Source organism: Miscanthus floridulus, chromosome 10, assembly GCF_019320115.1.
Source record: "Miscanthus floridulus cultivar M001 chromosome 10, ASM1932011v1, whole genome shotgun sequence".
Classification (NCBI taxonomy): Eukaryota; Viridiplantae; Streptophyta; class Magnoliopsida; order Poales; family Poaceae; genus Miscanthus; species Miscanthus floridulus.
The window spans coordinates 140026699-140044884 of NC_089589.1; the positions used below are offsets into that span (position 1 = coordinate 140026699).

Consider the following 18186-nt stretch of genomic DNA (forward strand, 5'->3'; position numbering starts at 1 on the left):
AGAAACAAACAAATACTAAAGTGAGAAGCAGAAAGAATATATTGATTGGCACTGTTTGCAACTATAGAAAGTGAACCTACCATCATAAAGCTCTCCCAAAGCATCAAATAGTGCATGGTTGGCAAAGAGTGGCGCCTTTCTTCGCAAGACCAGACCGACCGGGCGAGCAAGCCATTCATTCACCTAGCGCCGACGAGAACCCTAGCAAGAACCCAAGCGCCGGGGAGAGAAGGGGGCAAGGAAGATGAGGGCGATGCGTTACCGGCGAGAAGGCGGCGCAGAGCGCAGACGTTCGATGGGAAGCGGTCGTCGTCGCCTTGTGTCGCGCCGTCGTGTCCCCTCGCGATGTCCCGCGCCGTCGCCTCATGCCGCACTGTCGCGAATCGCGAGTCGCGTGCCGCGCCATCGCCAGGATAGGTTCTGGACGTAGGAGGGTTCGTCTCTGTTCCGGGCCAAAGAGGGGGGGGGGGGGAAGGCCCGGATTGACCGGTTTGCATTCCGAGCCGTATCTAACCGAACGGTCATTCTTGATCTAGCCTAGCTTCGAACTGGGCCTATTCGATCCGGGCGGATCAGGCCGCAATCCGGGCCGTTCCAGGCCAAAACGAACGCGCCCTTAGGGAGTTCCATTGCGTCGGTATAAATAGAGGAGCTGGAGGCCTGCAGTGGAACAACAGAATCTGGCTGGAATCGGTGAACAGCTTGGGCTGCAAGTCATAAACTCTTTGGGCTGGGCCCAACTTAATTGACGACCCAGGTATGGAACCCGGGCCCAAGAAGGAGCCCAACATATCGTGCTGTAATTTTCCATTCACATTGGTCAAACCAACGTTTCTCGAGGAAGTGAAACTATACTTGTTTCTTTTCAGTGAAACCACTTCTTTTTTCTTTATAACCAATTTAGTGAAACCACTTGCGGCCACTAAAAAAGTTCCAGTTTAGGATACTCCTAACCATGAAAACACTCTACAGGATGATAATCAAATCTCCGCCCAAAGGGAATCCGAGAGAGGCAAGACAAGTTTGAAGCCACGGAGCTGTGCACAAAAAACTCCAAGAGAATATAGAAGCCATGACCCATAGACAATCATGATGGAAGAGTGCCAGCTATAAATCCCAATCTACTGTAGAGGAGCAGATCATGCCATGAGGCCTCGCATAGCAAAGATCACCTCACTGGCCGAGGACAACCACTCCAAATAGTGATCGATACAGAAATTGAAATTTATAGATGCTTCTAGAGTTGCTCTTATAAACCACGCATCTTCAAATTTCACGAAGTCACTGGATACATATCATTTTTAAGAGCTCAGAAGAGATTTTGAACACAGATGGCAAAAAGTGCTTTTACCATTAATATCGTTATCATTACATGCTGAATGCACAATTGAAATCGAAACAAATATTGAAAATGCATATCCTATTCTAGATCTGTTGCTGCTCAAAGTAAACGGCAGGCCTAGCGCCTGAACGTCCGGACATGACTCCCGCATCTATGTAGCTTCCGTGCCCGCATCCTGCCCCATGCTCCGTGTCCGCATCATGCCCCAGCACCAGTGCCCATGTCCGTCGCAGGACCCACGCCCCGCACGGGAAACCCACGTGGGTTGACCTGCGGCTGCGCCCCAGCAGCAGCGATAGCCACCGGCCGCAACGTGCAACACCCCGATCTACTTTTGAAACATCCAGATGAACACATTTGCAACGTACGTCTGAAACAGATGAAACACTTGAAACATACGTGTATAGGCATAACAACATATGCAATATCCAGATCTACTTTTGCAACGTCCAGATAAACACTTGCAACATAAGTATGAAATATAGGCTTGAAACATGCGGATAGAGCCATAGCAACATATGCAACATCCAGATAGAACACTTGAAATATACGTCTGAAACATCTGAATCACTTGAAACATAGGCTTGCAACAGGCGTATATTGTCATGCAACATATGCAACATCACAGATCTACTTTTGGAACATCCGGATAAAACACTTGAAACATAAGTTTAAAACGCTTGAAGCACTTGAAACGCGGCATCGCCAACGACCATGGTCTACTTGATAGGGAACTGCGTTAGCCAGCACGCTCGGTTCTCCGCGGTGGGGGAAAGGCACATCAGGGTGGAGGTAGGCACAGCACGGCGTGAGACGGGCGAGCGGTGGGGAAGGGGGCCGATAGATGGGTGGCCACACCGCGGCTCGGCCACGTGGCGACACGTGCAGCCCGGCTCGGTGACGAGCGCTAGGCCTAGGCAGGGGCGTGGGGCAGCGGCCAGCGGGGTGCCTCTCGGGCAGCTCGGCCTCGGCGCTCGGGGCACCAGTGCTCAGTGCTCGAAGTCGTTGCGTCGTGGCCTCGGGGGTCACGGGATGAGCGGATAAGGAGTGGGAATTTTTTTTAAGAAGATGGAGCCACGTGTGGGGGTTGCGTCTGGACGGGCATGGACGCCTGTGCAGTATCATTATCGCAAAGTAAATGTTGATGCTCTAGCTACGGTTTCTTTCAGAGATCTTTCACTTTCAGGACTGCATGGAAACCAATATCGTGGCAAGAGAAGGGCATTGCAGACTTGCAGTATATCCATGTGTTCCCATGTCCTGCACTCACATTTAGCTCTCAGAAAGGTCAGCTATAAATGTGTCAAACTGCCCAGTATCTTGCAAAGATAAAGCAGTAATAAGGGTCTATTTGGCAGGGCTCCTCCCCGGCTCTGGCTCCTTCGAAAGAGCCCTGCCAAACATTTTCATGTAGGAGCTCCTTTTAATAAAAAACAGAGGAGCTGAAACTATTTTGCTTCAAAACGGCTAGGAGGCGTGCCAAACACCCTCTTATAACTTGAAGTGGCTCTGATACGTTCATATGAATAAAAAAAATGCAAAGGAAAGAATCATTTGAACTTTCAAGAACACCGTTTATTGGAATCCATGCACTACGGATGAACTAGAGGCTACCATCAGCAGCGGTGCAGAAGAGGGGTTGAATTCCCAACACCTACGGTGTAGTTCAAGGGAGTGTTCATATGTATGAGTGTGAAGACGTTTTGCGTTCAACTACAGCATCATACTCAGACATTAAAAAAACAGAGGGAGTAGTTCATATAGATTCAATAAACCAGCAGAGAAATTTTCATTTTCACACCGGAATTATGTTTTGATTAACCATAACTGCATTCTAGTGGCCTTGCCTTCAAACTACTATTTAACATAAAAAAATTTTACACATTCATCCTGTTGGAAGCAAGAACACTAGAACATAATAAACATATCTGAACACCCCTAACAGCCTCATGAGTCACGATAGAATTCCTAAAAGCATCAAACTTCCATAGTGACATCCTATTACCATAATGAATTGGGGGGGAAAATTACTAGAAGAAAGCAACAGGCATGTGCTAGTGCAGATAATAGAAGTTCATGTGTTTTACAACTGAGCAAATCCAGCCAGAATGTGCCACATACATATGCACTAGATGGCTAAAATTAGTGAACAGGGACACTGAACACAGATAATTTTACCTGGTAATGAACTTGACGCGCACACTAACAGGACAGAATTTGTCCAGAGAGTTTCTTCAAAGTTCAAACAAAGCAGATCGCATATCATGGCAAGTAAATCAGATAGATCAAAAGACGCATGATGATGGAATTTCATGAAAATTCACTGCATACATATCATTTTCAGAACTCAGAAGAGATTTTGAACACAGATGGCAAAAATTGCTTTCACCATTAATATCATTATCATTACATGCTAAATGCACAATTGAAATTGAAACTAATATTGAAAATGCACATCCTCCTCAAGATATGGTGCTGCTCAAAGTAAATGTTGATGCTCTAGTCCTGGCAGTGGCCTCGTGGCTGGAATCATGCACATTCTCTAGCTACGGTTTCTTCCAGAGATCTTTCACTTTCATCAGGACTGCATGTAAACCAATATCGTGGCAAGAGAAGGACACTGCAGATTTGCAGTATATCCCTGAGTTCCCATGTCCTGCACTCACATTTAGCTGTCAGAAAGGTCAGCTCCAAATGTGTCAAACTGCCCAGTATCTTGCAAAGATAAAGCACTAAATAATAGCTTGAAGTGGCTCTGATAAATTCATATATGAATAAAAAAATGCAAAGGAAAAAATCATCTGAACTTTCAAGAACACAGTTTATTGGATTCCTTGCAGTACGGATGAACTAGAGGCTACCATCTGCAGCGGTGCGGATTAGGCACAGGCTTCCGGGAGCTTAAAATCCGTGATGCCGCTGCTGGCAACATTCAGTCCAGTAGGCAGGGGCAGCGACAGAAGAGGGGTTGAACTCCCAACACCTACTGCGTAGTTCAACAGAGGGAGTAGTTCATATGTATGAGTGTGAAGACGTTTTGCGTTGAACTACATTAGAAAAAACAGAGGTAGTAGTTCATATAGATTCAATAAACCAGCCGAGAAATTTTCATTTTCACACTGGAAATATGTATTGATTAACCATAACTGCATTCTAGTGAAGAGCCTTGCCTTCAAACTATTTAACATACAAATTTTACACACTCTTCCTGTTGGAAGCAAGAACACCTGAACATAATAAACGATCTGTAGACCCCTAACAGCCTCACGATAATACATGCCTAAAAGCATCAAACTTCCATAGTGATATCTTATTACCACAATGAATTGAAAAAAAAAACACTACTAGAAGAAAGCAGGCATGTGCTAGTGCAGATAATAGAAGTTTATGAGTTTTACAAGTGAGCAAATCCAGCCAGCATGTGCCGCATACATATGCACTACATGACTAAAATTAATGAACGGGAATACTGAACACAGATTATTTTACCTGGTATTAAATTTGCCGCTCAAGTACGCACTAACAGGACAGAATTTGTCAGATAGTTTTCTTCAAAGTACAAACAATTTGTCTAGAAAGTTTCTTCGAAGTTTAGAAGCTGTTCGGCTGGCATTAAGTTCGCACTGTAACAGCTAGAAACACTGTAGCTGTCGGTTTTTTATGAGAGAAAAATACTGCTCCGGCTAGAAAAAAAAAAAACTGACTGGCTAGCTGAATGTGGGCAGCCGAACAAGCCGTTAATCAAAGCAGACCGAATATCATGGCCAGTAAATCAGATACACCAGGAGAGATAAATTTGCAATTATAGGACACCAAACAATACGTTTCGTAATTATAGGACTCTAATCTTCGACTTCGTTAAAATGACTCTCGAAACGTTGGCCGTCTTGTTTTAGATGACATTTGACGTATTTCTTCACTTTGTTAATCAAAATACATGTATTTTGGCTTCCCAGCTTGCCGTCGTCCTCATCCTGCTCCTACCACTCGCCGGCGCGTCCGCCGCCGACGGCGGATTCATCCGGCAGGTGACGGATGGTCGTTCCCGCGCCGGCGCAGGCCCGGGGCTGCTCCCGGAGGCGCAGTTCGCGGCGTTCGTGAGGCGGCACGGGCGGCGGTACTCCGGGCCCGAGGAGTACGCGGGTCGGTTGCGCGTGTTCGCGGCCAACCTGGCCCGCGCGGCGGCGCACCAGGCACTGGACTTGACCGCGCGCCACGGGGTCACGCCCTTCTCCGACCTCACGCGGGAGGAGTTCGAGGCGCGCCTCACAGGCATGCGCGCCGGCGGGGACGTCCAGCGGATCGTGATGAGTGGCGCGCCGGCCGCCCCGCCGGCCTCGCAGGAGGAGGTGGCGCGGCTGCCCGCCAGCTTCGACTGGCGCGACAAGGGCGCCGTCACCGGCGTCAAGATGCAGGGCGCGTGTGGGTCGTGCTGGGCGTTCACCACGACAGGCGCGGTGGAAGGCACCAACTTCCTCGCCACAGGGAAGCTCCTCGACCTCAGCGAGTAGCAGCTGGTCGACTGCGACCACACCGTACGTGCATCACTGCGCTCTCTCGATGTCTTCCCACTTGGAATGAATTCGTCCAGTTCGATGAAGGATTATTAGAGCATGCTGGTTTGGTTTGTATGTTCCAGTGCAGCGCGGTGGCGCAGAACGAGTGCAACAACGGCTATGCCGACGGGCTGATGACCAACGCGTACGCGTACCTGATGAAGTCCGGCGGGCTGATGGAGCAGCGCGCGTACCCGTACATGGGCGCGCCGGGCCCAGGCCGCCATCCGCGTGGCCAACTTCACCGACGTGCCGGCCGGCGACGAGGCCTAGATCCGCGCGGCGCTGGTCCGGCGCGGGCCCCTCGTGGTGGGGCTCAATGTGGCGTTCATGCAGACGTACGTGGGCGGGGTATCGTGCCCGCTCCTCTACCCGCGCGCATGGGTCAACCACGACGTGCTCCTCGTCGGCTACGGCGCACGTGGCTTCGCGGCGCTGCGGCTCGGCTACCGCCCCTACTGGATCATCAAGAACTCGTGGGGGAAGCAGTGGGGGGAGCAAGGGTACTACCGCCTCTGCCGCGACAGCAACGTCTGCGGCATCGACAGCATGGTCTCCGCCGTCGCCGTGGCGCCGGCGCCGTGAACCAACCCAATCCACCGCGGCCGGCCGCCATGGGTGTACTCGTGACACGAAGGTTCCGGACGTGGCATGGTATTGTCTGCCGGTGGTAGTGTGTGGCTCATACACCATATTTTGATTAACAAAGTTAAGAAATACGTCAAATATCATCTAAAATAAGAAGCTAATGTTTCAAGGGTCATTTTAACGAAGTCGATGATTGAAGTCCTATAATTACGAAGTGCATTGTTTGGTGTAATTTTCTCCGCTTAAACAGCGGACGGCGGCGGCTGAGAGGAATGGAATGGTGGTTTAGTTTAGGTTAGGGTTACGGAGCTGTGTTGCGTCGGTACATAGGAGCGGAGTTGGAGTGGAGCAACGGCATCTGGCTGGATCGGCCCACTGTCCGTTAGATGAACCGCTTGGCCCGGAAGTGTTCGACTCTTTGGCTGGGCCTAACTTAACTGACGACCAAGGAATGCAGTCCAGGGCGCCAGGCCCACGAAGGAGCCCGGCACCGAATGATCTGTTGACTGTCGTGCTGGAGTTCTGCTCAAAAAAAAAAAAAAAGAGAGAGCTGTCGTGCTGGAGTGAGCCAACGTCTTTTTGTTTTTTTTTATGCCGTGAACCAACGTCTTCTCGTGAGTCGTGAAGTCGTTCCTTTTATTTGAAACTTGGAGTCGTTCTTTCTAGTGAAACCACTTGTGACCACTTACAACTCTGCAAGCATTTCGTTTTTGCTTACTCATCCTGATAACGCAGTATTGATGACCAATATTTAAATAGATTGACCACGCATACTATAATAATTGAGCAAATCAGTCTTTCTTATTTGGCATTAGAAAATTTAAACTTTTTTACCTAGCACAAAGTTGAAATTTTCTTCCGTAAATAGCATTGTCGTTCATTCGGACCAGTAACGGTGTCAAGTGGATGGCAAAATGACATGAATACCCTTGTTTCGGGCGCGGACAGGCGAGGCTGCGGCCTGTGCGTGCGGGCCGCGCAGGCTGGCCGAAGCCCCGTCACGTCGCGGCATTGCCGGAGCACTGGCGGGCGAGCCCGCACCACCATGTCCTCCACGCCGCAGCTGGGCACCAGTGCTGGCGGGAAAGGCCATCTCTAGGCGTCTCGCTGCCACCTCCGTCCGAGGCCGCCCTGCCGTGACGGTTGCACCGCGAGCGAGCGCTAACGCTGGCGGGCGAGGCCGCCCCGCCGTGTCCCGCGCGCCACGATCGGTCATCTTTGGGCGAGGCCGCGCCATGTCCGCCGCAAGAGGCCTCCGCGAGCTCCAGGATGTCGTCAACCGATGCCTCCTCCGCCCATCCCTGTCTCCTCCAACATCCATAGATCTAGGTTTAGAACATCCATAGATCTAGGTTTAGAAGAAAAGGAAGCGTCGGGGAGAAGGGGAGGCGTGCGCGAAACCGCGACTCCACGTGTCGCCAGCATTGGTAGGAGACAAGGCGCGTGCTATACACAGGGGCATTTTGGTTCTTCTGAAAGAAAGCTGATATGGTCAATAGAGTCGGCTATCGGATGGATGCATTAGATAGACGGCAAATTTAACTCGGTGTCACATAAATAGGTTCAAAATTTATAGAGACAAATGAGGAAGACTGATTTGTTTCCTAATTACATAAATGTCTCAAAATATATTGGCAAAGCCCAATTTCCATAGCAGTATAGCACACTTGTGGTTGACCACGATATGTAGATTCGTTCCGGCCGGAGCAAGCCCGTGCGTTGTTACGAGAGAGCCTCGATTTTTTCTACGCAAAAAGGTATAGAAAAGAAACTACATGTAAGTATATCTTTGAGATCTCATCGAAGTAAATGTCGAACAACAGACAGGACACCTAAGATGCTAACCAGTGGTTGATATAGTCTAACTCCAGTTTTGGCGACAATGCATACAGGTCTAGTGAAGTCGCATCCCCAAGTGATTCCTTTCTGACAATTATTTTAACCTGTGCATAGTCACAAATTATTGTGAGGTTGCTTTACACCCACAGCTCTGTACAAATTCGTGGATATCATGGAATACCATTATATTTGATCATGGGATTTAATTAGCACCAGGAGAGAAGTGTTATGATACCTCCTTCCCAGCTTCCCTAGCTATGCAAGACGCATATTTGCCGAAACACGGAGTACCCACATATGACATTGATAGGATTGCGGATCCTACCAGCTAAGGTTCGGAGGTTGTAGGGATGGTGGATCGGAGGACGGGAACGGGAACGGCGCTGGGGCGCCGTGTTCTCGATCTAGAGGAAGGAGGAGGAGGCTAGGGCTGTTATGAAGTCTCCCGGCTCCCTAAGGGAAGCCGAGCAGATTGATTGCTCTTGCTTAATTGTTTCAATTCCTTACAATAGCTATACATAGCAAATAATGAAAATACTAATGGGCCTTGCGCCTAACTAGCCACTAATGGGCTTCTGCCTTCGTGCATATGACCGACCGGTCATAACATCTCTCCCCGCCTGCTGAAACAGCTCGTCCTCGAGCTGGAAGTCTGGAAACTGCGCACGGAATTCCTGGAGAGGCTCCCAAGTTGCATCGTCTGCGGGCAACCCACGCCACTCAACAAGGACGCGCCAGATGCCCCGGCGCTGTTCCGCCCGGAGGGCACGTGCCGGCGCTAGGAGCAGACGCCCATCGAGGACTGGAGGGAGTGCTGCTGATGTCGTTGGAGTATCGCCGCGGTGACGCTTGAGCAACCCCACATGAAAGACGTCGTGGATGCGGGCGCCCTCTGGAAGCTGTAGACGATAGGTGACACGGCCGATGCGCTCCTGCACCTGGAACGGCCTTGCATAGCGTGGTCCCAACTTGTGCTTCGCCCGTGGATCAAGAGACTGAGCAGTCCTGTGCAACAGACGCAGCCACACCCAGTCGCCCACCGCGAACTCCACGTCACGGTGGCCGGCGTCGTAGTATTTCTTGGACAGCTGCTGGGCTTGAAGTAGACGCTGACGAACCTCGGCGAGAATCTCATCACGGCTGCGTAGAAGAGTGTCAGCCGCAACCGTCTGAGCCGTCCCGGGCTTGTAAGGCAGGATCGGCGGCGGAAGACGGCCGTAGATGACCTGGAACGGGGTGGCCCGCAGGGCGGTATGGAACGCAGTGTTGTAACAGTATTCCGCCCAAGCAAGCCAATCGACCCACGCCCGAGGCCGATCCCCTGTGACGCACCACAGGTACATGGCGATGACCTTGTTCACCACCTCAGATTGGCCATCAGTTTGAGGGTGAAAAGCCGTACTCATGCGCAGCTTGACGCCCGCCATCCGGAACAAGTCGTGCCACACGTTTCCAGTAAACACGGGGTCCCGGTCACTGACGATGGACGCCGGAAACCCGTGCAACCGAACGATGTTGTCGAAGAAGGCCCGTGCGACAGAGGCAGCGGTGTAGGGGTGGCCGAGCGCTATAAAATGCGCGTACTTGGAGAAGCGGTCGACCACCGTGAGAATGACCGACTTGCCGCCCACCTTTGGGAGGCCCTCGATGAAATCCATGGAGATATCCGCCCACACCTGGGACGGCACCTCCAGCGGCTGCAGCAGACCCGCCGGCTGCAATGTCTCCGTCTTGTTGCGCTGGCACGTCGTACAATTGCGCACCCAGTCATGGACAAGCGCGCGGTCTCCTGGAATGTAGAAGTCGGCGCGTAGACGATGGAGGGTCTTCTGGACACCCTCGTGGCCCGTCGAGTGAGCCAGGGAGAGCGCCTGGTGACGCAGGTCGTCGTGGTCGGGGACGTACAGCCGGCTGCCATGGAGCAGCAGGCCCTCCTCCATGCGCCAGGGACCTGGCAGGTCGCCGGCCTCCAGACGCGCGCGAAGCTGCTGCGCGTCCGCTGCTGTGATGGTGGCGCGGCGGATGTCGTCGACGAAGGCAAACGAGGGTCCCGAGCGAGCACAAAAGGCTGCGCCAGCCTCGCTGTCCGGATCAGCGTCACGGCGAGAGAGAGCGTCAGCGACGGTGTTGAGGCGACCCGGCCTGTATTCGACGGTGAAGTCGAAGCCGAACAACTTGCTGATCCACTGGTGCTGGGGAACGGTGGAGAGACGCTGATCCAATAGATACTTCAAACTGTAATGGTCAGTGCGAATTAGAAAATGACGCCCCCATAAATATGGATGCCAGTGTCGCACCGCCTGCACAAGACCGATTAGCTCCCGCTCATAGGCCGCCAGCTTGAGATGTCGTGCGGCGAACGGCCGGCTGAAGAAAGCGAGGGGGCCGGCGGCCTGGTGCAGGACGGCGCCGAAACCCGCGCCTGATGCGTCGCAGTCCACTATGAAAAATTTGTCGAAATCAGGCATCTGGAGGACGGGCCCCGTGGTGAGGGCGTGCTTGAGCGCCTGGAAGGCCTCGTCGACCTCGGCGTCCCAGGTGAACGCGTCTCGCCGCAAGAGACGCGTTAGGGGCGCGGCGATGAGGCCAAATTCCCTAATGAATTTTCGGTAATAGCCCGCTAGGCCTAGAAAGCCCCGAAGGCCCCTGACGGAGCGCGGCGCTGGCTAGGCTACGACGGCCGCCACCTTGTCGGCATCCATAGCGACGCCGTCCTTGGAAATCACGTGGCCCAAGTAAGCCACAGACGTCGCCCCGAACGAGCACTTGGAGCGCTTAAGGTGGAGATGATGCGCCCGAAGCTCGCTGAGGACGATGGCGATGTGCTGAAGGTGTTCCGCCCAGGACGAACTGTAGATCAGAATATCGTCAAAAAAGACCAGCACAAACCGTCGCAGATACGGGCGAAGGACGTCGTTCATCAGCGCCTGGAACGTGGCCGGTGCGTTGGAGAGGCCGAACGGCATCACCAGGAACTCGTAGTGGCCGTGGTGGGTGCGGAACGCCGTTTTGGCGATGTCGTCGGCGTGCATCCGCACCTGGTGATAGCCCGAGCGCAGATCGAGCTTGGTGAAGAAGCGAGCCCCGTGTAGCTCATCCAGCAACTCATCCACCACCGGGATGGGGAACTTGTCCTTCGAGGTCTTGGCGTTGAGGGCGCGGTAGTCGATGCAGAAGCGCCAGGACTTGTCCGCCTTGTGGATGAGGAGCACTGGGGCCGAAAACGACGAAGTGCTCGGACGGATGATGCCTTGGGCGAGCATGGCCTCGCACTGACGTTCCAGCTCGTCCTTCTAGAGCTGGGGGTAGCGGTACGGTCGGACGGCCACCGGCGCCGTGTCGGGTAGCAGGTGAATGCGGTGGTCGTACGGCCATGCCGGTGGAAGACCGCGCGGCTCGTCGAAGATGGTGCCGTGCTGCTGTAGGAGGCGGTCCAACAGCGGCTGTTGATTGTCATTGGAGACAGCCACTGCCTGGACAGTCCCATCAATCCCGCCCATGCCCGTCCAGAGGATACGGCGGTCGTGGCGGGAGAACGACATCGTCTTGGCCGCCAAGTCCAACAAGATCGGACCGAGTGTCTTCAGGTAGTCGTAGCCGAGGATGAGGTCAAAACTGCCAAGGTCGAGGCCGATGCAGGTGATGAGGAAGTCCTCGCCCTCAATGCAAATGGGGACCGCGCAGGCGATCCCTTCGCATCGTAGGCGGTCGCCGTTGGCCACCGTAACCCGCAACTGGTCGCCCCCCATAGGAGAGAGACCCAAGCGGCGCATAGCATCGCCCCGAAGGAAGTTATGGGTAGAGCCAGTGTCGAGAAGGGCCACCAGGCGCTCCCCGTTCACCTCCACCGGTAGTAACATCGTGTTCTCTGTCGTGATACCTGCCAAGGCATGCAAGGAGACGACGAAGGCGTTAGCATCTGGCTGCTCCTGGGCGGTCGGCTCCTCCGCCTGTACCGCAGCAACCGCGGCACCGTCCTCGCCCGACGCCGCCTCATCCACGATGCAGTCGTCGACGGCGATGTAGAGGAGTCGGTGGCATACGTGACCGGGGGCGTAGGTCTCGTCACAATTGAAGCAGAGCCCCCGGCGTCGGCGCTCCGCCTGCTCTGCTGGTGTCAGGCGGCGGAACAAGCGACCCTCAGGCGGCACGTTGGCCGCAGCGGCCCCTTGGCCTCCCGACGTTGGAAGACCTGCGGCGGCGCGGCCAGGTAGTACTGGTCGCGGGGGCGGCCGTGCACCGCGCGCAGGGGGTAGCGCCTGCATGGCTGCTGCCCGTCGCTCGAACGCCCGCGCATAGTGCATGGCCGTTTGGAGGTCTTGGGGCTCTCGCATCTCCACGTCGGCCCGGATATGCTCTGGCAGGCCGCCCATGAAGAGCTCGGCACGCTGTAGTGTAGAAACTCCTGGGGCGTGGCATGCCAAGGCCTGGAAGCGCGCGGCGAAGTCCTGCACCGTCGTGGTGAAGGGCAGCCGGCCTAGCTCAGCCAAGCGGCTACCCCGTAGTGGTGGTCCGAAGCGTAGGCGACAGAGGTCCCGAAAACGCTCCCACGGCGGCATCCCTTCATCTTGCTCCAGGGCGTGGTACCAGGTCTGCGCCTCGCCCTTCAGGTGATAGGAGGCGAGCCAGGTACGGTCAGATGCTAGCGTACGCTGGCCCCTGAAGAATTGCTCACACTGGTTGAGCCAATTCAAGGGATCCACGGAACCGTCGTACGTGTGGAATTCCAGCTTATAGAACCTGGGCGGCGCTGGCGGAGGTCCGTCATTAGAGGATCCCCCTGTAGGAGCTGCTGGCACCGTGGCCGACGTCGCCGACGACTGCAGAGTACCCCCATGGAATAGAGTGCCGTCGGCACCCCCGTACAGGACGCCGGACGCTGGAACGCCCCCATGCGTGACGCCTAAGCCCGTGTAGAGCAGGGGTGGCACGGAGGGCTGGGAACGCGCTGTAGTGTAGACGGGTGACACCGACACCTCTGACAGGCCCGTGATCCAACTCGGCAGCTGCGACGGTGACCGGGGAAACGCGATCTGTGTGATCGGTACTCCAGTGGACGGGGGCGGATGCACGGCCTGGTGTGTCGAGGAAGCCGACCCATCGTAGGGCATGCCATACTGGTAGGAGACGGCAGCTGTAGCGGCCGCCGGCTGCGGTGGCGGAGACGGCGCCGGCAGGGCCTGCTGGTACGTTGGCTGCGGCGCCGGCAGGACCAGCTATGCCTGCTGGTATGGCTGGTAGTAGTAGGGCTGAGGCTGCGGCTGGGTCGCGTACGGCCCCGCGAGGAACGAGCGGATGCCCGCAATGGCTTGGCCGATCTCGAGAACGGCCGCCGTCAGTTCAGCGGGCGTCATGACGGGGCCCTGCGGTGTCGCAGATGGGGCGACCGCCCCCGAGGTGACCACGATCGCGGACGTCGTCGAAGGCAGCAGCTGCGTGGTGGAGGGAAGGGGCTGCGTCGCGGGAAGTGGCGGCTGCGGGGGTGCCCCCGTGCCTATGGATGGGGGCAGCGGCGGCGGCATGGTGGAGGCTGGTGGGTGTCCCGGCATCGCACCTGTGATCGCTGATACCAAATTGATAGGATTGCGGATCCTACCAGCTAAGGTTCGGAGGTTGTAGGGATGGTGGATCGGAGGACGGGAACGGGAGCGGCGCTGGGGCGCCGTGTTCTCGATCTAGAGGAAGGAGGAGGAGGCTAGGGCTGTTATGAAGTCTCCCGGCTCCCTAAGGGAAGCCGAGCAGATTGATTGCTCTTGCTTAATTGTTTCAATTCCTTACAATAGCTATATATAGCAAATAATGAAAATACTAATGGGCCTTGCGCCTAACTAGCCACTAATGGGCTTCTGCCTTCGTGCATATGACCGACCGGTCATAACAGACATATTCGTGGATATCATGTAATAATGTAATGATTTACATAGTCTATAAACACCTGACATAAATAAACTGAATCTCTTAAAAGTCATTCAGGCAATTCCACAAGACTGCAAATTTGACAAAAGATGTATGAGATCATAATCATGTGGCAGTAACAAGATACATATTACAAGCAAGCAAAATGTTTTGGGGAGCAGGACAAGTTTCCTGATGGGCAAATGGCATTTCACTATCAGAGAATTTCTAGTTTCCAGAAAAATGCTTTGTCTGCTAATCCTTGGACACTAAAAAGTAAAAATATATCTTCCTCTATCTCTTTTAGCATCAAGAACACCTCCCCCTCAAAATTATATCAAAAAGTTTATCCAATTATGCCATTTTAGAAAAGTTACTTCTCTGACATTCATGATATCATAAACCAAAAGAGCACCAGCAGCGCCTCTGTGGTATGTATCTAGTTACAGATCTGAATTATTCTTTACCAGCCTGTACAATGTTAAAAGACAGCGCAATCAGGTCAGATAATGAGGCATGTGGCTACGTAGGTATTCCATATTATTAACATTACGGCATGGCACAAAGGATGACTTAAATCGACAAAACGGGCCCATAGTTTAGCACGCTAACAATCCGATAATTTCAGTGGGGTGGGGCACACTGATAAAGAACAAAAAGAATATCCGCCATATTGTAGCTTCAGAGCTCAGCAAGATACAATGTTTTCATCTTGAACTACAGATACCCAAAACAACTTTATGCCACACCAATTGGACATCATAAATTTCAACCAGACTTGAAGCAATTATGTTTCCTTAATTGGTAGTGGTAGATCCTATGGTGACCTGAAGTATCTAAACGGCAGTGTAAGAACCAAAGAAAGTAGTAGAGGTAGAGAGTAAGAGGGCACCGACCGTGTCCCAAATCTTGAGCTTGATGTGCTTGTTGTCGATGGTGATCATCTGGGCCTGAACTTGATGCCGACTCGGTGAGAGTAAGAACCAAAAGCATACCAGATTGAATAAGGTAGCCTTCCTGCCACAAAGATTCCACTTTCACTGGCCACCAAAGATAACGAACTCCGCAAATACATCCTACAATTCCCCTTGTAGCACCCAGCTCCTGGCCATCTCAATCAATGGCAAGCACTCCCGGCACAACATTCATAAACTGCTGAAACATAGAATCTCCGTGCTGGGTGTGCCCATGGATTGGGCCAGCCAAAGTGCCACCCCTCAATCCCCAATATCCATCCACCAGAACAGCCATTAGGCGCATTCGCACTGAAGTTTCAGCAAGCCAGACTCCAAGACGGGGCAGTGAGAGGTAATTACCGAACACATTTGAATCACATCCAAGTGCAGAGATTGGATTCAATGAGTACAGTCCCAGAACAGCCAGCAGCTTGTAATAATCAGAGAGCTCCTGGTTTAGTGCTACTGTTTCCTCATGCTGCTCAGGTACCTCATTGCTTTCTCATTTCAAATCTGTAGATGAACATGCCAATATTTTCATGAATACTAATATCATACCTGCAAAAATAGTATCTGTCAACAGTGTGCCAAAGAGATCAGTCATTGGTGTTCCACATTTTTTTCCAGGGAATAAAGGTCTCCCAGTCAAAATCTTTGCAAAATGCAACCAATGCTCCACTCAAACTGCATATCCAACTGAAACTGCATATATTACATTGTGTACAACTGAAAACTGTTTATATTAGAGAATATATGAGTACTGCAAAAATCAGACTTCATATATTACATTTTTTAAAACTGAAAACTTAAAACTCTGAACCCCATGTGCCTTCGTAATCCATCTTAGCACTTTATCACCAAAGCCACTGACCAAGGTAAGAATCATGGTACAAACGAAGGCTCTCTGTGACTACAAAGTAGGGAAAAATCTTAATTAGCTATCTGAAGGCAACAAATAATAATAACAGTTGTTGCAGACGATAGCCAAATTACAAGATCATGCTAAAAAAAAAAGATAATCATTCACTCCCGTCCATATAAAAATGCCGCATGTTTGGCAACAGCATTCCAATCCCGAACTAAAAAAATCTAAAACATAATAATTATTTTCAAAAACAGTATGTGTGTTTCATCCCGCAGCAAGGCAAACAAAATGGTTATCCAAATGGGTCAGGCAACAAAAAGCAACAGAAACCACCAAGCAACTAAACCAACAAAGCTAATGGCCCGATTGGAAACTTTGGATTACTCTGCACTTGTAAATATACACGTATAATTTCCTATGAATTAAGAATAGAGACATAAACAGAATCACGCATTGCAGCTACTATTTCAGTGTTTTACACAGGTTTGCTTTGACAGCAAAAGGCACAAGGCAACTTTCATCAGCTGAGATGGTGGCGTACATGGGTGCTTGAGGTAAGCGGTAGCATCAAGTAACGCCGACGTTCGACAACTAACCTTATCGGCTGCTCTCTTGCAAGGCCGTGGAGCAGATCGAGCTAGGTGGTGGCACCCAGCGGGTTCCTACCCGCACTCGTTGCAGGGCCTCGCCTGCTACTCGTCGGGCCAGGGCGGGACGGTCCGGCGGCAGCCTCGAGTGCCAAGCGGGCGAGGGCGGATCTGAGAGAGAGGTGCGCCCGGGTTGCTGCCGTCGAGTAGGGCTGGGCTCACGCCGATGTACCCGCCGCCGCCGTCGCCACAGGAGGATGAGGAGACAGCGGAGAGGTGGGCTCGCAGCTGCAGGAGGAGGAGGCAGCGGAGAGGAGGGCGCCGTTTCCCGCGTCCGCGTCCGCGTCTGGTGCCCTCAGCGGCGGCGGCGGCGGCCTCTGGGGCGCTCGGCGGAGGGGCGAGTCGCGTGGAGTCGCTTTTTTTTTCTTATAGGACGGTTGAGGAAGCCGGTGGGTTCGTGGGTCAGGGAGGGAGGCAGGGCAGTGAGGCAGACCGAAGGCAGGTGTGCACGAGTCCAGTTTCCTCTTAGGCCCTCCACAATGGTAGAGCGATGCCAAGAAAAACGAGACTTTTCTTTATCTGTCATTATAAAAGATCGTAATTCTCTGTGTATTTTTGAAATAATTCAGCGGTCTTCAGCGCCATAACTTTAACTTTTTCGTGTCCTCCATGCCACTTCCTTCAGTTTGGACTAACAACGTCAAACTGCAGGTGTGAAAAAACGAAAATGCTCTTAAGTTTAAATATGTTATTAATTTTTTGAGTATCTTAACGACTTTAAATGAAAAAACTCAAAACTAGAAAGTTGTAGATCTCGTCGAGATCTATAATTTTCATATAATTTTTTTTTCATTTAATATTAATCATATCAAATCATATTTTTTTACGGAATTAAATAAAAATAATTTTTATATGAAAATTATAGATCTCGACGAGATCTACAACTTTCTAGTTTTGAGTTTTTTCATTTGAAGTCGTTAAGATGCTCAAAAAAATTTAATAACATATTTGAACTTAAGGGCATTTTCGTCTTTTCACACCTGCAGTTTGACGACGTTAGAGCTCAAACTGACGGAAGTGGTATGAAAAAGTTAGAGTAGTGACGCTGAAGACCGCTAAATTTTTTTAGAAATACAGAGATTACGATCTTTTATAACGATACATAGAGAAAAGTCTCGAGAAAAATATGTAGACTCCACCTCTAATTCTGGCATCGCACTTGATAGGCTGCAATGTGGGAAGCGCTCCGCATCGCTTTCATCACCCACCCACGAGGAAACAAAATGAAATAAAAGATGAATCCGGACCTTCGCTTTCACAAGTAGAGAGTATGCCTCAGAGAAGAGATGGGCCCGCTTCCGAGGTTAGACTGTCCTCTTAATACAAGTAGACTGTCTTCTCCGATAATATAAGATCATTTATTCTTTGGTAGTGCTATAGATAAATGATTTAATATTTTTTTTTTGTCTTCTTCAACCACAAGATAAAAAAACCCAACTCTTTCTACAAATGGATTCTTCAGGAGAGAGGATACTCAGATTTTGGTTATGCCTCTCAT

At 51.7% G+C, this 18186-nt stretch overlaps 1 protein-coding gene, 1 long non-coding RNA gene and 1 pseudogene across 2 annotated transcripts; 1 reads left to right on the forward strand and 2 right to left on the reverse strand.

The window, feature by feature from the left end:
- The first annotated feature begins 2056 nt into the window (after positions 1-2056).
- LOC136489821 (probable cysteine protease RD19D) lies at positions 2057-6483 on the forward strand (annotated as a pseudogene).
- A 5135-nt stretch (positions 6484-11618) lies between these two features.
- Positions 11619-13436, reverse strand: LOC136489823 (uncharacterized). The gene has a single exon (XM_066486360.1). The coding sequence runs from the start codon at positions 13434-13436 to the stop codon at positions 11619-11621; it is 1818 nt and encodes a 605-aa protein (XP_066342457.1).
- A 920-nt stretch (positions 13437-14356) lies between these two features.
- LOC136487368 (uncharacterized) lies at positions 14357-17090 on the reverse strand. The gene is made up of 3 exons (XR_010767232.1): positions 16638-17090; positions 15117-15734; positions 14357-14691 (listed from the first exon to the last, which is right to left on the reverse strand). It is a non-coding gene; the product is annotated as an uncharacterized lncRNA (long non-coding RNA).
- Between the last annotated feature and the right edge of the window lie 1096 nt (positions 17091-18186).

What these genes read in the sequence shown, in the direction of transcription:
- LOC136489823 (XM_066486360.1), bottom strand. Translation starts at nt 13,436, where the DNA reads ATGCCCTACGATGGGTCGGCTTCCTCGACACACCAGGCCGTGCATCCG.